Source organism: Myotis lucifugus, unplaced genomic scaffold (assembly GCF_000147115.1).
Source record: "Myotis lucifugus unplaced genomic scaffold, Myoluc2.0 scaffold_455, whole genome shotgun sequence".
Classification (NCBI taxonomy): Eukaryota; Metazoa; Chordata; class Mammalia; order Chiroptera; family Vespertilionidae; genus Myotis; species Myotis lucifugus.
In genome coordinates, this window is record NW_005871503.1 from 531,816 (window position 1) to 553,712 (window position 21,897).

Sequence of the window (21,897 nt, forward strand, 5' to 3'; positions counted from 1 at the left end):
TTTGTAGATAGAGATGTTAGGACTGAACTGGAAATATATATATATACTAGAGGCCCGGTGCACGAAATTCGTGCACTGGGGAGTGGGGTCCCCTCAGCCCAGCCTGCCCCTCTCACAGTCCAGGAGCCCTCAGTGGATGTCCTACTGAGGGCCACAGTCTGGCAGCAGAGGCTCGGAGCAGGCGTCCTGTGTGTGTGTGTGTGTGTGTGTGTGTATGTGTCCGCTGGGGGCCTGCCCCCAGCCACACCATGGAGTTTTGGAGCAGGCGCCCCTCTGTGTTGATCACTCAGACTCCTGGCCTCCACTGCGTGTTTTTCTCTCCCTTCAGCTGTGGCCAGGGTGGGGTGCTGCCTGCAGGCTGCGCTTTCCTGCTCATGGATCACCGGATCACTGCAGAGACCGGGGGCAGGCCCTGCTGGGTGCTGCCTGTGGGAACTTTCCTGCTCTGGGATCACCATGGGGGATCCCCAGGAAGCAGGGCCCACCTGGGGGCAGCCCCGCCCTCCGCACTTGCCTGCTCTGGGATCGCCATCCTGGGGGGCGGGCTGCCCTCCGCACTTGCCTGCTCTTTATCGCAATGGGGTCCCAGCTGGCAGTGGGGCTCAGGTGGCACACGGGGGTCACTTCTGGGGGCAGAGCTTAGGTGGCGCGGGACTTAGGGGGCACACGGGGGTCCCAGCTGGCAGTGGGGCTTAGGCGGCACACGGGGGTCCCGGCTGGGGGCAGGGCTTAGGTGCATGGGGCTTAGGCGGCACACGGGGGTCTCGGCTGGGGGCGGGGCTTAGGCGGCAGGGGCTTAGGCGGCACATGGGGGTCCCGGCTGGGGCGGGGCTTAGGTGACACGATCACGCCGCCTAAGCCCGGCCACCCAGGGCTGCACACGGGGCCCGGATGGCGTCTGGCGCTGGCCAGGCCTGCCTGCAGTATGCAAATTAGCTACCATATTTGATGTTTAATTTGCATATGGAGCTGATTAGCCAATGGGAAGCATAGCGAAGGTATGGTCAATTTCCCTTTTTGTCTTTTATTAGATAGGATGGAAATTTGTGCACAGGGATGGGGTTGAGGTCCCTCAACCCGGCCTGCACCCTCTCCAATCCAGGACATCCCTCTCACAATCTGGGACCGCTGGCTCCTAACCACTCGCCTGCTTGCCTGCCTGATCACCCCTAACCACCTCTGCCTGCTGGCCTGATGCCCCTAACTGCTCCCCCCTGCTGGCCTGATCGCTCCCTAACTGCTCCCCCATGCCAGCCTGATCACACCCTAATTGCTCCCCCCTGCCGGCCTTATTGCCCTTTAACTGCTCTCCCCTGCTGGCTTAATCACCCCCTAACTGCTCTCCCCTGCCAGCCTGATCGCCCCTAACCACCTCTGTCTCGGCCCCTGCCACCATGGCTTTATCCGGATGGATGTCCGGAAGGTGTCTGAAGATGTCCGGTCTAATTAGCATATTACCCTTTTATTAGTGTGTATATGTGTGTGTGCGTGTGTATCTATGTGTATATATATATATATATATATATATAGTAAATTTATTACCCAAATCAAGTTGGAAAGATGTTTCATTCATTCATTTAAATATTTATTGACCTTGAAGAACCAGACACCACATGCACACACAAACAGGCACATACACACTTGAGTGTTTATTCAAGGCTGCTAAACTGCAACCTAAGGAGAATAGCTCCAGGTAAACATGAGACTTTTGATTTGTTGAGAAGAATCTCCAAGTTTGGGACAAGAAATACATGCCCTAGAACAGTGGTCGGCAAACTGGCCCCTTGAGTGTGGCTCTTCCACAAAATACCACGTGCGGGCGTGCACATACAGTGCAATTGAAACTTCGTGGCCCATGCCACGGGGCCAAAGAGCCGCATGTGGCTCGCGAGCAGTGGTTTGCCGAACACTGCCCTAGAAGAAAAAAAGATAGTAAGATATCCTCCTCTACCCTTCCCCCTCCCTCCCAAAGAGTAAGGCAGCTTCTCTAAGTCAGTGTCACAGTCCAGTATTTAAGAATATACATTTGAATGGGCACTAAATTATTAGCCTGCCCAGAACACTCCACTATTAACCAAGAAGAGCACTCATGTGTTTAAGGCCGGTGGTATGCACAATAACAAGTCATGCTGATCACCTCCTGCCAAAGAATGAACTCAAAACCATTTGCCAGAATTGTGCCCTCACCGGAGAAGCGCCCATCCTGGCAAAGGCCTGAGGAGTAGACACACTACCTGACTTTCTCCATGGCTCCTCCCGTTCTCTGCTTTGAAGATGGACTTGGGCTTCCTGGACTTGAAGTTGCCCATGCTGGGTCGCAGCACACCGTCCACCAGCACAGTCTGCTCTACATGCTGCGGCTCCCGGGAGGGCGCAGGCTCCTCTAGGAGAGCCCCGGCGTCGGGGTAATTTTCTTTATTGTCTTCATCTCTAAAACAGGAAACACCCAATTTAGGAAGCACCACAAGAAATAATAAATTGCTGCAGGAAAGAGGGGCTGGCCATACTCATTGCTGCCCTATTTATATGGACCTAGCAACATTTTTGTGTCCACCTAGCCAGTTTCACGGGAATAAAGTTTAAGAATTGTGAATTTCACTCTTTGGATTACTCCACATTCCCTTCTAATCTTTGCTAATGAATACAGACCTTTTAACGTTGTACATACTATCGTGATTTCTTTAAATCTTTTGCTTCAAGATGCTTTCATACATATAATATTTTCTCTTATAATAATAATGTATTCAGATTAGATAATATCATCCCAACTTTAGATTAAGACTCTAAAACTCAGAGATTAAATAAAGCACCAAAGGGCTAATTCACCTAGACCTGGAGTGGTCAGGTAGGTCTCCAATCTCCCATGCACGTGGTTCTTGGTTCAGGCAAGATGCTTGCTCCTCACTGACAAGTCTATAACCATCTCCCTATAACTTTCAGACACATTTAGAAATTTAAAAGATCTATTTTAATAGGATACATGCTACCCAGTTAAAATATAAGACAAGGATCAAATTTTGCCCAGCCAAGCCGTCTGAGTAACATCTTCAAGGCAAAGTCAAAGATCCCATTGCCTGGCTTCTATCAGTTGGAATTACCGGAGACGATCAAATGGGCTAGTGTTTCCTTTGTACATTCAGTGCGGGGGTGGAACTTTTAATTTTCACTCACCAATCAAATTCAATATAATATCATTGCACAGTTTCAATTTCCTCAAAAACAGTGGACATAATAACACTCTTTTTTTATTCAAATATATTTTATTGATTTTTTACAGAGAGGAAGGGAGAGGGATAGAGAGTTAGAAACATCAATGAGAGAGAAACATCGATCAGCTGCCTCCTGCACACTCCCTACTGGGTCTGTGCCCGAAACCAAGGTACATGCCCTTGACCGGAATCGAACCTGGGACCCTTGAGTTCACAGGCCGACGCTCTATCCACTGAGCCAAACTGGTTAGGGCAATAACACTCTTAATTAAAATCACATCCCTCGTAAATCTAGGTGCATTTTGTTTTCTTCTTTTCCTAAAAATTCAGCAAATACCATGGACAAAACCAAATGGGGCATCTCTTTATACGATCAATATCATCACCCTTAACCCACTGGCAAGCATTTGTGAACTAGATTAGGAGTGGCCACGTGGTGTTTCCCAAGCACCTATGTAAGAGATTTTGGCAACGTTAGCTAGGAAGCAATTCCTTGTGACTCAAGGGCACATAAAGCCAAGAGACAAGACCAGCAAAGGAAGGGTTTCTATGTGCACTGCTCAAAATGTCATTTCACAAATAAAAGGAATTAAATTTGCTAAATTTATCGGGAGGCTAACTTTTTCCAGTTAGCTTCTGGGAAAAGATCAGAGCAAACATCAGGATAGGAGGTCTGGAGCATGATCAGGATGCAGGTGGGCAAGGTGTGGAAATAAAACTATGTGAACAGTTAGACTAAAGCCTCAGGACAAGCTTAGTGCTATCTGGTGAAGGAGAACCAAACAAATGAAGTAATTTTTCAATATTTCATTGGAACCTAGGTTCTCTTGATGGAGAATATAAGACATTGGGGGGGGAGGGGGTGAATCTGTGCCAGTAACCTAATGTACATTCTTGATAGCCTATAACAGGGGTCCTCAAACTACAGCCCGCGGGCCACATGCAAATACTGTATTAGTTCCCGTTTTGTTTTTTTACTTCAAAGTAAGATATGTGCAGTGTGCATAGGAATTTGTTCATAGTTTTTTTTTAAACTATAGTCCGGCCCTCCAACGGTCTGAGGGACAGTGAACTGGCCCTGTTTAAAAAGTTTGAGGAACCCTGGCCTATAATGAAGTCACTGCCCCTTTCTTAACAATCTGGTCTAGCAAGACCTGTTTTCCTTTACTCCCGATTTACAAAGGGGCCATAAACAAAGAATGTAACAGCTCAGCTGGAGGGGAGGTCACTGACACCACCCAGACCAGGGATTTAGATACAATCTGTTAGGTTTGATCAAGCAATTAAATTGATACCCTTCCCCCAGAACTGGCTTTTCAGGTCATTTCACTATGGACATTCCCTTTGCTGAAGACCACTTTTTACTTGCGGTGACCACATTCCATTCTCTCCCCTCCGGGTATGCATAAGGAAGTCTCTGCCCAGAAAAATCCCGCCGAAAGTCCTTTAAAAGCTGCTGACTCCCCTCACTGGCTGCTGGAGCCATCCAGGCTCAGCCACCTGATGTTTGGATGATCGAATAAATTCCTAATCCCTCACCACTCTGGCCTCGTGCATTCCCCCTTCAGCTACCTAACACTAACTTCCCCATTTTAACTGACTCAGGAGGGGCTGTGGAAGCCCACCAAAAAAGCCTGGTAGTCAGGAAACAGATAGAAAACAAAGAAACTGAAGGGCATAAAGGGAAAGCTTCCTCCATGATCACTCACTCAGGGATTTGGAGAACTGACCCACTGAGTTCACTGTACTAGTACATCTGAAAGTAAATGGGTTTATCCTGAATCTCCGAGTACTCCCTATGTATTTTTTGGTCACCTGGTAAATTCTGTAACACTAACTTAATTCATTCCGGAAGGCTGTTTTGAGAAGCGATTTTGTTTGAAAACCAAATCGTTTTTTCCCATTAGAAATTATGTAAATTGAATTAATTCATTCCAGACCCCTAAATGATTCCATTTTAACCTCTCTTATATACAGTACATATCTAATGTACTGTTTAATCTATCAGCAAACACTTCTTTTCTTAAATTTATCGAACCACTCACTCCCTACTAGCCTTAAAGGAATCACTTTCAGCACTCATTCCAGGGGTTTCTTTTAGGAAGTCATTATGTGGCCTCTTTGCTGTCACTGGCTAACTGCTTTTCATTTATCTGAATCAAAAACAGTTTACCTACCCCTTCAATTGCCTGTGATTGTTTCTTTCACAACATTAGCACTCTTGATGACCTCTTTATGTTTTAAAATTGTGCTAATCCTGCATTTCCCTAGCAACAAAAGCAAAGAAACAAAAATATTTACAGCATAATTTCCTGAGATGTTAGCAGTAAACTGACTATACTAGTACATTCTCTCCTTTCTTTGTGGCCTGAGAGATGCTTTTTGTCATACTGATCTATCAGCATTATAGGGTTGTAAGTTGGAAAACCAAAGCTTGTTCAACAATTGAGACATTTTTTACGTGAACAACTTGGTGGAGAACCAAATTGTTTGAGATGGGAGATATTCAAGAACCCAGGTTTGACTGTAGCTGGAAAAAAAAATCAATGCCAGTGAGACTAGTTAATATTTTCCCTTAAGATAGTTTATAACTAAAAAAAAAAAAAATTTAAGTCACTAATGGGTTTGGAAACCAGTATCGAAACCTGATTTGGAACTACACTCGTTCACTTGAAATGCATTTTTCTCTGAGACAGGGCAAATACATGACCCTAACATATGCCACTTTGGCATGTTGATTATTTCAAACTGAAGACAATCAAGGCCCAACAAACTCCAAAAGAGCTTTTTACCTTCCCCTTAACTGCCTACAAGAATTTATATCGAGGGGCTGTACCAGGAGCGAGCTAATACCAAAGATAACTTTTTCTATCAGAAAGACTTATCTGCATGGCCTAGCACATCTGTTTACTAAAGATCTACTCTTCTCATCTTCTTGGGAATCGTCTTCCTCCCCTTTGAGGCCCCTGAAACCTATCCTCTTCTCCTTAGCTGAGCTTAGTATATAAGCCTCAATTACCTAACTGCCAAAGAATCTCATATCTTTGGGGTTCCCATATGTACAAAATTCATTTTTTTCTCCTGTTAATGTCATGCCAATTTAATTATTAGACCAGCCAAAGACCCTAGAAAGGAAGAAGTAAAATGTGTTTCTCCCTGACATCTCACTAGAAACAAATAATAATCATTCTCACACTCTACACTCCTAGATGAGAAACAAAAGGAAGGACAGCTGCCATTATGGTAACTTAAATGTTCCTCATTCAAGGAGGATTCTGGAATACTCAAGAATAAGAAAAAAATGACTTTTCAAATCTAAATTGACTCTTTCAATAGATACCTTCCTAAAATAATACCAGAACTTTGTTTTTATATCATATTTTCAAGGTGCCCAAAATTTATTAATCTCATTTTCCCCATTGACTTGAAAATCAAGTAAAGTGGGTAAGGGGAGCAAAGAGCATTTTTTCTTTCCTTACACAAATATAAAGCCTAAATACAAAAGTCATCTTTAGAAATATATTTATTTTTTGTTTTGTTTTTGTTGTGTTAATCCTCACATCCCAGGATATTTTTTCCCCATTGATTTTTAGAGAGAGTGGAAGGGAGGAAGGGAGGAGGGAAAAGAGAGGGAGAGAGAAACATTGATGTGAGAGAGACATAGCAATTGGTTGCCTCCTACACACACCCCTACTGGGATCAAACCTGCAACCCAGGTATGTGCCCTTGACCGGGAATGGAACCTGCTATCTTTTGGTTCTTGGGCCAATGCTCTAACCACCGAAAAACACTGGCCAGGGCTAGAAATATATTTTTAACCTATTACTGGTTCCTCACAATCCAAAAAAAAAACAAAACACCAGAAAAGTACAGGTTATGTAATTTATGCCACTACTTAATGGGATCTCTCATAACTTAGAATGATCATGATGTTCTAAAAAGAATAAGTCTTAAGGATCCCGCCCCCCTCTCCACTTATTAGTTGAAGACTGTGCCATCCCACTTCACTTCCCTGACCCTCATCCATAAGAAGGATGTCACCTCTATCTTACAGAGATAATACAGTCTCTGTAAAATGCCTACCATAAAAGCTGGCTCAAGGCCATAACCCAATAAATGGGAGCTATTGTTATGACTTGTAAGTGATTATTTGCAAAGAAAAGGCTGAGGCCTCTTTTTAGTCTTCCCATACCTCCAGGATAAATTCCAAACTCCTTAGCAAGGTACACAAACCCTTTGAAATTGGGCCTTTGTTTATATCTGGAGCTTCATTTCTTATCACTCCTGGCCTCCTCACTCCCACCCAGCTCTAAGGATTCCTGCCATCCTGAAGTATTTGTTGTTCCTTTAACTTGAACAATTTTCTCTATACCCTTTTGGTTTTCTGATAACTTGCTACCCCTGCTTGATGGCATCATCTTTTTCTTGGCTTTATATCCCACACACACTTGAAAAAAAAAAATCATGTGCCATTTGTCATTTTCTTTAGGAATCCCAGAAACCTCTCTGGCCTATTTGGTCTTTCTAAGTGAATCCTGTTTACCTCTGTTAAAATAGGACTTAAAGTGGCATCTCTATATTCTTGCCTATCTCCTCCAATGGACTGGAGCAGGGATTGATTTGTCTTTCTCTATGCCATATCTTGAATGGTTTCTGGAACACAAAACAGGCCCTCAATAAATGTATGTTATCCAAGTGGACTTCACAGTCAGACAGTAAGTCTAAATTCTGCCTCATAGTAGCTATGCTATCTTGGATGAGCTTTATCCCCCTGAGCCTCAGTTTCTCCATCTACAGTATGAGACGGAAAATATCAGCCTCCTTTCAGCTGTTCAGATTACATAATAAAATTAAAATGTACATGAAAGTGGTTCAACCACTTTCATGGTTTTCCCATTAGGCCATGAACACCTTGACAACCAACACTGTAACCCAGATACCCAATGAACCTTTGGTGAATAAATCTACTTAGGGTTTATGACGAGAACATTGAGATGAGTGAATCAATGTTGAATTCAACAGTCATTGATTGAATATTCCCCATATAAAAGGCACTGTCTTGGATACTAAGGGAGGGGTATTCAAAAGTGGATACCATAAAACTTCCTTCAAAAGCTAATAATCTATTAGAAGGAAGACACAAGAACAAATTATTAGAATTCAAAGAAGAGACTACAGACACCAGACCCAGATGGTTTCTGTCCCTCCTGATTAAGAACTAAGCAATGGTGGGTCATACCTGAGACTGGAGCAATCAGTCTGGTCTTCATGTAGAGAGACTGCGTCTTCCTCACACCTGGGAGAAGAAACAAAACCACATCAGATCCAACTGTCTGCTGCAGTAGAAGCAGCAATAGCCTAGAACTATCTTAAGATTAGCGCGGTAAACTAAAAAATAGAATAATCCTCAGCTCTCTCTCCCAAACAGCTCAGATTCCCAACATGTCTGCCAGGGAATGATATTAATTATGTCATTTCATGTGAGCTTAAAAGCTCAGAACCAGAGGGAAGCTTTTTTTTTTTCCCCTCCACTACTCTGCTTCACCTAAGCTAACAAGATCTTAGCAAGGCTAACCGGTTTGGCTCAGTGGATAGAGCGAGCGTCGGCCTGCGGACTGAAAGGTCCCAGGTTCAATTCCGATCAAGGGCATATACCTTGGTTGCAGGCACATACCCAGTGGGGGGTGTGCAGGAGGCAGCTGATCGATGTTTCTAACTCTCTATCCCTCTTCCTTCCTCTCTGTAAAAAATCAATAAAATATATTTTTTTTAAAAAAAGATCTTAGCAAGGACTTAGGGCTCACAGCTCTTGAGAGGACACCTGACATTGAGACTGATGGCTCGAAAGAGACTCCACTACATGCCTTTTTGCCTTTCCTCTGACTAAGACAGTCCCAAAACACATCTACAATCCCTTCCTTTTTATAAAACTTCTGTAATAACCTTGTGAAAGTCTTGGCTATTTCATATTGAAAAACCCACAGTGTTCAACACTGCCCAAGGGAATCTGGAGTAGACCCATTCTCTGTCACTAGTGTAGGAGGGAGGCTTTGTTCCTGTTCTCAGCCATTCCCACCCCACCTCACTCCATCACACACCAGCCTGAAATGCCTTTTCCATCGTCAACTCCTACTCATCCTTCACTGCCCAAGTCAAGTCTTACGAACTCTGAACCTTCCAAGCCAAGTTCATTCACCCGCCACATTCCTACTTCAACCATAATACGTAAATGTTTACTCTTCATTATGAGGTTTTGGTAACCAACTATATCTTGCCTCATACTGCGGTGTAGTTCTTTTGTACCTCTGAGATCTCTTTAATTCCATGAGAAGAAATAACCATAATTTTTCTTTCTAGATAGGCTGCCACAGTGCTGACAGTGCTACCCCAGAGTAGCCCCTCAGTGAGTGCTTGAATCCAGTCATTGACATTGGCCCCTCAGCTACTCTGATCCCTGAAATAACTTAGCAAGCATGTGTTGAGCATTTATTGACTTCCAGGTACTACATTAGGCATTGGACCTGTGCTTCTCAAACTCTTCAGAATTCAGGACTGACCAGTTTGTTTTCTACTTCCAATCCACTGTGGATAGATACTTTTGCAAAAATGTCACAGGAATGTCAAATTCCTATAAGCATTATTAAATGCTTACTCCCTATCTCCCTACTGTTCTTGCATCAGACAAGTTACAACAAGTTACAAACAATTTGGAACCCACACTTTGAGTAGCACTACTTCTAAAGGACACAAAGTTGAAAAAGACTTGGGCTCTGCTTGAGAGATTCATTATGTGATGAGTAGGCAAAAATATCCCTACGAACATAAATATAACCATAATATGGTATTTATACTATATAAAATCATTTAAAATTTTTTTAAATTCTTTACCAGCAATGGTTTATAATTTTACCCTTAGAACAAATTGCTAAAGTGTCATCTTCTTCCCTTATTATCCCTTTTAAATTATGGTTTTGTACAGAATTAAACAAAGGCCACCTACAGACTCTATCCTCTCTACCTGCTGAAATATTTTGCTCCTACTGGAAGTTAAAAAAAAATCAGTTGATTTAACAAAATGCTCTTCTTAATTAAATGAACTAAATGTCCCTGTTTTCTCTTCTTTTTGACTGTCAATAACCCACTCTGTCCATCTCATGGAAAACAAGTTAAATTCCTAAGTATTGCCTCCATCATCTGCCTCCATCATCTAAGCTCTGTAATGCGAATAAAAATGTTTCCCAATAAAAATTACCTAGCTAAGTAGAAAAATCAATGAAGAACAGAAATCTAGAATTGTTGCTTCCAAAGAATTAGGGTTCAACCAGAGATTCAACCCTAGAGCTGAACAATACCTATTGTTTGGGAATTTGGCAAAAACTTATTCCCGCCCCCCCACCCCCCCATTCAATGTGTTAACCTTTCTTCTCAAAGTACAATTAGTTAAAAATGGAAACTCAGCACCAGCACATCCAAAGCTGCAGATGCTTTCTGAGATATGAGGCCAGACCTAATTAGCTGATCCCATTCTAAGGCCTACTGAACCACTTCAGTTGCCACTCAAGGAAACACAATTCCTTGCTCACAGCAATGCAACAGATCTCCCTACTGGCTTACATGGCACACATACACAAACTCTTGTAGTTCAGTTGGGTTTTCATTTGCTTTGATGGAGACTGTCAAGTTCTACTTAATTAACATCTCCTTTCTGATTGTTCTACTGATTCCTTGCCCAGCAGCCACTGCAATGTATAATACTAACCCAATTATAAAACTGGGTTCTATGGTGGGAACTCATATCCAGATATCCCCACTCCTGGAAGAAAGTCAATTCTGACCAAGTGCCTAACTGGTCTTTTACATTAGAACCCAATACAGGAAATTAAAGATCAATCTCTTTAATGATCTCCTTCTTCAATATTCACAACTAGGAATCTTCCTGTATAATGTTTTTAAAACTGTAAGTTGTAAATTAGTATGTCGAGAAATTACATAGCAGCTATCACAGTTTGCTGTTATTGTTAGAGAAACAGAATAGAAAATGTCACTATAGTAAGAGTTAAATGTTTTTTTTACAAAACTTGTTTGAATAAATCTTGTATATATGTGGGTGCTGGACTGCAATATAAAATGTTTTTCTTACTGTTTTTTGTAGTAAAAAAAAAAAAGTGAGCAGCACTTCTATTAAATGACTTCCTTTGAGACATCAACTAGATTTTTAAGTCCCAGAGTTCTTGATTTGTGGTTGCCTAGACAATACGTGGATAATTTGTCCTTTCAATTATTTCTTTGTGAAATGCCCAGGGTTGCTACCTTTTTCTCTGTTCAGACTTTTACTCCCTTTATCAACCTCAAACAAGAAAAAGCATATGGTTCTTCGCAGCTCACTTTCCCTTTTACATTATCTCAATGAGCCTGACAATGCTGTGCAATAAAAATTACCTTCACACAAGAGGCTAAGGACTTGCCCAGGGTTCCAGTGTGCACAGCAGTGACTGCTCCACCCCTCTGAGCCCACCAAATCGTCTCTTCAGTCTACATTCCCAGGGGCTCACAAGAGAGGGAGAACAACTTATTACTTAGAATAATGATGGTGAAAGAAGTGCCCCCTAAAAGGATCTCTTGTTTGACTTGTGGTAAATAAGAAGAGAGGCCTCAGGTTGGTTATTAGATAAAATGTAGTCGTGCCAGGAAGGGGACTGTCACTCACCTTGAAGTACCGTGTACCTGAAGGCAAAGTTGCAGAGGTACAGCCTGAAATCCTGTGGGATTTCTGTGTGTCCCCAGCACCACTTGCATTAGCACCACCTGGAGTGCTTGGTTGAAAGAGCAGACTCTGGTCTCACCCCCACACCAACCCCACACCACCCTCAGATCAACTCTGAGGGTGGGATCCAGGAATGTGTATTTTAAAACCAGATTGCCCTTCCCTCTCCCTAACTAATATGCTTCTAAAAAGTTTAACAAAGACCTAACGGTTTACAACCCCAGACCAGCGCTGAGCTGACTCCAACACAATCACCCATTCTAGGTTTCCACTTTGGGATAAATCCTGGGAAGTTGGATTTTTCACAAGCCCCAACCCCCTTCCACAGTTGATATGGATGATTAGTTGGTTTAGAAAAGCATTGTTTTACATGATAACTAATTCATTGATAACTAAATCAGAATTCATTGCTGGCCAGGCTTCATTTCAAATAGCAGGTCCGCCAGGAAACCTAGGAAATGACCATGGAAAAATAACAGATGAAAGAGCACTGCAGATACCAAGGGAAGGCCAAGGCCATTCTGATCTTGGAAGATTGGGTAGAAAAAGAAAGTGACTTGGTCCACAGCTGCACAGACAATGCCAGGCCTGGGAAAAACTGAGAAGAGAATAAAATCTGTCTTTGAGTCCCTCCCAATTCCCCTTCCCTTTGACACTTATAACCCACCCTCCCCCCAAACTGGCCAAGCAGAACCCTAGTAGGTTAGACTATCTGATAACATAATTTATATTCAAGTAATAATGACAACTTGAAACTACCTCCCAGGGGCACAGACTTTTTAATTTCCATTTTAATAAGTGTCATCACCAGAGGCCTTAAACCAAAAGAAATCATCTGTAGGTGGAATTTCAGGCACTAAAGAAAACAAATGAGTGTGGGTAGGAAGAAGTAGGAGTGGGTTGGGGACAGGAGGAAGAAGAATCTGTGTTGTATCCAAAACAACATATAAGAAAGGTAAGCACCCCGGGGTGGGAATGGCTGGCAGGAGGAGGGGAGGGGAGAGGTATCAATTGGGGGAAAAGGAGACATATGTAAAACTTTAGACAATAAATTTTAAAAAATTAAACAATAAAAGAAAGGCAAGCACCTCCTCCATGGATGCCAAGACCATACCCCAACATTTACTGAGCACCCGCTATGTCTGTGTCTCAGGACAGTGCATCCTGGCCCTGCTGGCTTTGGAGTCTTGCCCAAAGAACCAAGAAAAATGATTTGTACTACTGAGGGGAGGAGAAAACATTATATTAAACAACCACTAGTTTTAAATGACCCTAGTCCATGCTGTGTTGCACCTATGAAGCTTTTGGTATGTTTTAAATATGCTCCTGAGATTTTTAGATCAGCCAGATGGCATTCTAATTGTCACTCAGTGCTTTTTTAAAATAAACCAGTATTCCTTCTCTGAAAACAACAACAGAAACTTATGCAATCAGAATTCCTTGGGGAGTGGCCAAAGACAAGGTACCAGACTTTCCCCAGCATTTAACTATAAAACCTTTAAAAACACACACACACACACACACACACAATTGTCTATGTGAAATTTGGAACTAAATGTCTCCATTTTGAAGCTATTAGGCCTGTGGCTGACTCTGGGGATGTGGCCACACAGGGCTTAGGAGAATCAGGCCCAGAAAGCACCTGGTGCTTGTAAACACAGCAGAGGGAGGAGAGCAGTACCTGTGCACCTGAACCAGGATGTCCCCACCTCGTCATTGGCCAGCAGACTCTGGCAGGCATCTTCCCTCACTTCCAGGCTTTTAGAAAGTGCAAAGTTGCACATGAGTACCAAGCAATCTCATTAACAAGTTATAAGTCACAATGAGTATATTATAGTGCATCTTCTAAATAAAGCCAACCCTGGGGGGGGGGGGGTGTTTTTAAAAATAACTCCACTTAAGTGAGCCCAAAGCTCGACACTAAGAGAGTAGCAATTCCAGAGAAACAAAAGAATGAGGGAAATAAGAGGGACTCAGAAGTCCTGTAGAATCTTACCTTCCATCACCAAGTTATGACAGTAGTAAGACTTGATACTCACAAACTATCTACTCCCACATTTTTTTGCCTGTTAGGGAACTTTAGCAAACAGTTCCCAAGTTAACTGGGCTTTCTCTATTAAACTTGCAGCATTTTCTTGTAGTTGAGTATAACACTTTATATACCCCTTTTTCCTAAAAAGCTGTGACAGTAACTCCTACCAAAAAGTCCCAGAAGTAAACATCATGAGTTAGCCTAGATAAAAATTGTTAAATAAACTATAAATATTCCTTACATATATGTATATATGTAAATTACATATAAATTACATGTGGTGTTAGCATAATATGCTCTCAATTCTTAACATATATGTACAATATTAGGAAAAGATTCAGGAAGAGATGACAAAAATTTACATCATGAACTATAAATACTTAATAAAAAAATACTGTGCCTGCTGGCTTTGAGTAAAATATTGCACTCCTTCATTCCATGTTCCAATGGTTTGAGCCCTCCCAATGAACACTCTAACCATAGGACAAAATGACTCTTTACTCCTATAGCCAGGTCTTTGAGGTCAGTAGACAAAAATGACAAAGGGCATGCAAGAAAAGTTTACTCTACTGTGTCTAAGAATCTGTAGACAAGAGAGGGTTAGGATAAGTTTAGCCTGTTTATCACATGCTGGAATTCAACTTAAGTCATTTTATACCCGTCTTCTATTTGCTGTAAATATATACAGTGTGTTCCATGAAAACTGACACCAATATTGGCAAAATACAACAAAGCTTCCTTTATGACATGTCAAATAGATTTCTTTTTTATCTGAGCTCCAAGAACACATATCTTGGTGCATTGAGCTCCAGCAAGCATCAGCTTGTTTTAATATCTCTCCCACAGCTGCTAAAACGCTGATTTCAACCTGTAAAAGATTTCTGGGCCCCATCAGTCAGCAAGTCTCCTGGTCTTTCCAGCCCCAGATTATAGGAAACAATGTATCTAATACGAAGAGTGACTGGGGACAGTAGAGGGTACGTTCGTGATAGTTGCTTCCAGAGAAAGGCATGCAAGTCTTGTTTTAGGAAAGAATCACTTACTCTGTTACAGCGGAGCTGCTGAAGGAATTATCCTGAAGGCTGAAACAGAAACAAGAAAACATCAGCCAAGTCCAGCGGGGGAGCCGCCTCCCTGGTCGCTCTCCGGGAGTTAGAGCACATACACAAACATGGCATTGCAAGGCAAATCTCAGGGCTCGCCCGGCACGCCAGCTCTACCTTGGGCTGCTGTCTGCACATGCTCGTAACGACACCCCCAGCAGGGGCCCAGCCTCACTGCGAACCACAAAGCCCGGCAGCCCCCGAGGCTGCGGGCACAGCGCTGGGTGGGGCGGGGTGCGCGGTGGAGCGGGACTCCGGGCCACCGGATCCCCGCAGGGAGCACCTGGAGAGTTAGAGCGCGACCCCAACCTCGTCAGCCCCGCGCCGCGTTTAATCCAAGCCTCTCGGTGCCAGCCACCCCCGGAGCTGGCAATAGGAAAGCCCAACTGTTTCTGCCTAGTGCCGAAACCCGCGGGGGACTTGCCTTCTTGCAGAGGGCTCTTACCAATTTTACAGAGCTACCCCCTCTAGAGATGGAAGCTCGCAGAGATTCATCCATCGTTCAGAAAAAGCCGCGAGGGAACGAGCAGGGGGAGGGGACGAGAAGGAGGAGGGGAGATGGCTGCTGTTTTTGTTTTACTAGGGGTGTGTGTGTGTGTGTGTGTGTTTTACATGTATTGCCCAGGAAAAAGAAGAAGGAGGGCTCCCAGCATCACACCCGATCTGCCTGCACTCTGTTATTTCAGTCCCTGAGAGGAAGCACCTAGCCCCGGAGGACCGAGCTGTGAATGAGCCCACGAAGGGCGAGTGGCGAATTTATTCCAGGCATTAGCGGGTGACTGAGAGGGACCGTGCACGAGGTGGGGCTTCCCACGCCCGGAGCAGCCCTCGGAGCTCCGCTCCCAAGCACCTTTACAAAAGATGAAAAATAGCATCCACAAAAGCTATCCCCTTTAACAAAGGCAGCCCAGTTGAGTGAAAGGAAGGCTGTGAGCTGCCACTGGCTTCCCCCTGGGGATGTTTGTCCTGCCCTCGTTCCTTTGTTCATTTCTCCTGCCAGCTTGACCTTGATAGGGAATGAACAGTCATCTGTGAAAGACGCTGATTTTGAATTAGGAAGACCCCTTCCCCCACTTTTTAAACGTTCCACTCCCAGAAGCAGCTGAGATGGTGGATTTTAGTCCAAACTGTATAGGCAGATGAGTTTTAATTTATAACAATAACAAATACCATCAAATTCTTACTTTCAGAGACTTAGAAAATTACCCCAAACTTGGTAATAAGGGCGAAAGCGTGAATTTTCAGTATCACACTGAGACACTGTTTCAGAGGCCCACCCCAAGGACCCCTTTATTCTCTGAGAAAATGTACTTGTGTTTGACTTTGCTATTCACGGTTGGTTAGATCCCAAACACTGTGGAGTTATGTGTTCACTTGCACTTTTTGTCCAATCTGTACGGAGGAAAAGAGCCTCGATGGTATGGTTTTATTGCCGTGTACAACTTTAACCAATTTTGCATCTAACCTACCAATCTGATACTAAAGTTCTTTCCAAATACTGGTAAAAATTCAGATCCTCAAAATGCTCCTGGAACCAAGGGCATCACCATCTTACAGGTTCTCTCATTTAATACATGAGTAGATCTCTGATGTGTGCCTACATTTGTATGAGAGTCATGTTCTTGGCTGTTTAAACTTATACTTTCAAAATTGAATTTTCAAAGAAAAGCAGGTTTAATTTAAGGTCCTTTGCAATTTTACTTTTCTCTCTTGGAATCTTTTAAAAAGCAGCTAAAAACCTAAATGGTCTTAGACCTGAACTCTATTAACTATATAAGTTTAGAAACATTCATCCCCGGAATGATTAAAAATACTATAGACAGCCGCCAGCCTCCTCTGAGCTAAGGTTCAAGAATGTATGTGTGTTCATTATTTAGCCATAACCGAGGTCTATTCTTTCTATTTTCTTGAAGCTGATAAAAGGTAAGTCTATATTCAGTCTTCTTGGCTTTAAAGATTCAAAGGTAGCCAGTTTTCAGAAATTCTTTTTACTCATTGTCTATGGTACTGATTCCAAATGTCCTAATGCAGAGAAAGATCATACTTTTCTCATTTAAGCGTTTCCCGTGGCCCATCTGGAATGGAAAACGGCTTTTAACTTTGAAACAGGATTTAGACAAGTATATAAAATAATGTGGGCCCTTTGACTGTAACATGAAATAACTACATAAAATAAATGCAGCCCTGGCCTGCCAGGGAGCTCAGTTGGTTAGAGTGTCATCCCCATATGCCAAGGTTGCAGATTTGATCTCTGATCGGGGCACATACAAGAAGCAAGCAATGAATGCATCAATAAGTAGAACAACAAATCTCTCTCTCGCTCTCTCTCATTAATCAATAAAAAATAAAATAATACCTCAGCCAGTGTCGCTCAGTGGTTTAGCGTCAGCCTATGAACCAGGAGGTCACGGTTTGATTCCCTGTCAGGGCACATGCCTGGGTTGTGGGCTCCATCCCCAGTTGGGGGCATGCAGGAGGGAGCTAATCAATAATTCTCTCACATCATGTTTCTCTCTCTCTCTCCCTCTCCCGTCCTCTCTGAAATCAAGACAAATATATTAAAAAATAAAATAAAATAATAATGCGGTATTCAATAAAGTCCATAGAAAAGAAATAAGAATTCTCAGCAGCTCATGGCTGGTATAAAACAAAAGTAGAGTTTAGGTAGTATTCATATTCAATGAAAATAATTTGTTGATATAGCTCCTTACCTTTTTTAAAAAAATGTCCCAGGAAAACAGTTATTTGGCAGTATGCAAAAAATAATCAACCATTTAATTTTATTTCTTCATCAGCTCTTCTGACATTATTTGTTTTCATGTTAAGTCAGGTTTAGACATTATTTTTATAGTGTCCAAGGCCTTCTTTTATTTTGTTTTTATAATTTGAACTATTCAACTTGGAACAGAACAGAACTGATGAATGAATAATCATACAACATCTGGCTATTTTAAAGACCCTGTATAACTAAACAGCAGTTCAAGGTGAGTTCAAAAAGAGAAGCAGAGAAACCAATATTGGAGTTCTAGAAGAAGTAAGTTCTAGACCAGTGTTTCCCAAAGTGTCTTCAGTAAAAATTCTAGTCTCCCAGATGATCCAAGAAAAGAAAAGGAAAAAAGAGTTACATGGTCAAAAATAAGTTTTTGAAAGGATGTATCTTATAAATTCGCATTGCACATTAGGCAACAAAGAAATGTATTTCGTTGTTTTTTAATCAATATTTATCAAACTCATTGAAGACCAAACATTTTGTTAAATATGTTAACATTATGTTGAACTGGGAATTTTGAGAAAAGAGTTCCTAAGTATATCAGAGAAAAAATGCAAAGCAGATTAACTGTTATACTTATTCATTGAACAAATGAATGAAAAGATGATGCCATATGCTTGTCACTAGTCGATAACTATGAATAAGACAGACACAGTCCTGTTGTCATGTTTTAGAGTAATTGTGTATGTATGTATATATGTGTGCAAATATATAATACATAATTGGTATATATTACATATAACCCTATTTTGAAATTGTAAGTAGAATTAGGAGAAAATGAAAGTAATAGATTTAAATATGGTCAATTCACAAATGTTATAATGTTTTACTTTATCAGTGCTCCTAAAACCAAACTAAATTTCAGATTTAATATGAATAGTCTCTTTATTATAATTGAAAACTTTTTAATTCTAATTTATTGAATTGCCTTATGCAAAATCTAAACCAATAATGTAGTGGTCAAGAAGGAAATTTATAGAGTTGCCAGGGTTTAAGACCCACCACTTTCTAGTAGTTTGAACTCCGATAACCACTCCATGCCCAAGTTTTCTCTTCTGTTAAGTGGAGATAATAATAACCTATGCCATGGATTCTAATGAAGAGTAAATGACATGACTAAAAACAACAACAAAAGGTCAATAAATGCTATTATCATCACTTTCATTGTTATAATAATAAACTAGAGGCCCGGTGCACAAAATTCTTGCACAGGTAGGGTCCCTAAGCCTGGCCAGCGATCAGGGCCGATTGGGTCCTTCTGGCTGCCGGCCAGGGCCTTCCTTCCAGCTGCTGGCCAGGGCCTCCCTTCCCTGGCTGCCAGCTGCCGGCTGCCGGCTAGGGCCTTCCTTCGTTCCGCCCCTTGGTGATCCCAGCACATCATAGAGAGCAACTGAATTCCTGGTCTCCCAGTTGAACTCCCGAGGGGATAATTTGCACATTAGGCTTTTATATATATAGATAAGAAGATATAAACATAAAATTGGGAACAGGATGAACAAACTGCTGTGCTTAGCTAATACGCTTACAGATGATATTTTCTTTCTATTTCCCATAATGGTTTAGTATTTACATAAATAACAATAAAAATAAAAACTTTACTTAATGTAGATGGGCTGTTCTTAAAATAAAATGAGCTCTACCCAGAATGGCTTTGTGCTCACTTTACAACTCTTTGATTTAAAATACTCACACATCCCTGGAGGAACATTCAATTCTGAGAAATCACTTTCTACAAGACGCTGTGGCAAGGAGCCAGAATCTTTACAATGCCAGGAAGTCAACAGAGGCCTGCTCTACTGGCATGGACACAGTGACTTGAACCTTCCTGCCAGGACCCTTGGGAATGAGCAGGCTTCCCTGTAGAAAGAGAGAACTTTTGCCTAGAAATATAATTTTCCATAAAGAAAACTATCCCCAACTCTGCCCTCCAATCCTTTCCCTCACTAGCTCCAATAGCTGACTCCATAACTAGATAGGCCTCATTATTGGAGTGGTCAATATTGAGCTCCTGAAGACTCAAAGATGCCCAGGGAAGCAAAGTTGTGTTGAAGGACTGGTTATGATATTGGTCTCCAATCATGCATCCTTCCCTAATTAATGCTAGTGTATAGCAAATCCACTTCTGTCTGACAATCTCTTTGAAACATCTGACCATAAAATGCAGATACAATATAAATTGAGTGAAATTTTAATTTTTGCAAAAGACTCAGGATTTCATGAAATCAATGGGAGTGATGTTGGAGAGCAGCTTGAATCACATTCAAAACCAGTGACAAGTAAGGTTTTGGTGATAACAAACAAAGAATAAAAAACTGACAAGGAGCCCTAACTGGTTTGGCTCAGTGGATAGAGCGTCGGCCTGCAGACTGAAAGGTCTCAGGTTTGATTCCAGTCAAGGGCATGTACCTTGGTTGTGGGCACATCCCCAGTAGGGGGTGTGCAGGAGGCAGCTGATCGATGTTTCTCTCTCATCGATGTTTCTAACTCTCTATCCCTCTCTCTTCCTCTCTGTAAAAAATCAATAAAATATATTTTTTAAAAAACTGACAAGGATAGTGATATGTCACTTCTATGGTAAAGGGAATGAATTAAATATCAAAGGGTTAAAAGTGGACCTTGGAAAAATTTGTGAAGCCCTTAATTTCATTCGTTGTTAATCCTCACGTGAGGATATTTTTTTCTATTGATTTTTAGGGAGAGTAAACGGGAGGAAAGGGAGAGTAAATGGGAAGAAAGGGGCAGGGGGGGAAGGGGGGAGGGGGGGAGGGAGGGAGAGAGAGAGAGAGAGAGAGAGAGAGAGAGAGAGAGAGAGAGAGAAACATCCATGTGAGGAAGACACATCCATTTGTTCCTCATGCACACACCCCAACTGGGCTGGGAATCAACCTGCAACCCAGGTACAGGTGTTGCAGAACTTACCAGGCGACCAGAAAACACACAACGGGTACTCAGAAGATTCAGGAAAAACCCTTTATTTGCAGATGTACTAGTACGGTGACTCAGGGGAGTCGGCTTCCAAAGCCTGAGCACCAAATGTGGAGGGTCTTTCCCATTTATCCCCTTGGTTTCTTTGTCTCCCCAAATAGAGACCAGGCTTCCAGACTTTTTTGGGGCTTTGCAGTCCCTCTGTGGGTTGGGATGGGGGAAGTGAGATTACACTCAAAGGCCTGGCCTGGGTGGTGCCAGTGACCTCCCCTCTGGCTATTCTTGGTTTATGACCCTCGTAAACTGGAAGTATTTAGGAGAACAGATTATTGCCTCAGGAAGGGGCAGTGACTTAATTATAGGCTAACAAGAATGTGCATTAGGATACTGGTTACTGGCACAGATTCAGATTGCTAGCCCCCAATTGTCTTATATTCCCCTTCACATGCCCTTGAAGGGGAATCAAACCTGAGACCCTTTGATGCATAGGCCAACACACTAACCACTGAGCATACCAGCCAGGGCTGAAGCCCTTAATTTTTAAATGTTACCTTTTTATTATTATGCAGTGAGTAGCCAATGTAAGATGACAGTTATCATTTTTAGCTAAACTTTTTTCAGAAAAATTATACATATATCCCTTGCAATGAGCATGATTTATTTTTATTATATCTAAGAATTAACTCACTATTACAATTATATCCATAATATAAATTAAGAACATTTTTTTAAAAAGAACATTTTTATAATGTCCTTACTATTTACCATGATTTACCAGGTCCTATGTGTTCTGGCCCTAGAGACAACTCTGAACTTATCTCCAGCCGCACAGGTCTCCCTGCTGTTGTTGCAACAGGTGAACCTGATCCATCCCTAGGACTGTTGCAGTTGGTCTTCCCTTTGCTGGGAACACCACCCCCAGGCCTGCTCACATGTGCTTCCTCTGGGAAAACTTTCCTGCCTACACTCCCTAAATTAGCAGCTCCCATCACTTTATTCTACTTGATTTTCTTTGTGGAACCTGTCACTACCTGATATTTAATAGTTGTTTGTCTATTTGTGTTACAATTGCCTCTCCCAACAGAATGGGTGCT

The 21,897-nt window shown here is 42.2% G+C and overlaps 1 protein-coding gene across 3 annotated transcripts in view; it reads right to left on the bottom strand.

Annotated features, from left to right (window-relative positions):
• FAM13C (family with sequence similarity 13 member C) overlaps positions 1–15,554 on the bottom strand; it is a 129,231-nt gene extending 113,677 nt beyond the window's left edge. For 2 of the 3 annotated variants that reach the window (XM_023744371.1, XM_006103033.3), the window contains exons 1-3: positions 15,049–15,153; positions 8,449–8,505; positions 2,235–2,430 (exon numbers count right to left, since the gene is read on the bottom strand). In XM_023744371.1, the coding sequence (XP_023600139.1) occupies positions 2,235–2,430; positions 8,449–8,505; positions 15,049–15,110 (315 nt within the window). In that variant the 5' untranslated portion in view covers positions 15,111–15,153. Of the gene's footprint in view, positions 1–2,234; positions 2,431–8,448; positions 8,506–15,048; positions 15,154–15,225 lie in introns of those variants that run through there. The other variant, XM_006103034.3, reaches the window with a different exon arrangement.
• Positions 15,555–21,897: the final 6,343 nt, after the last annotated feature.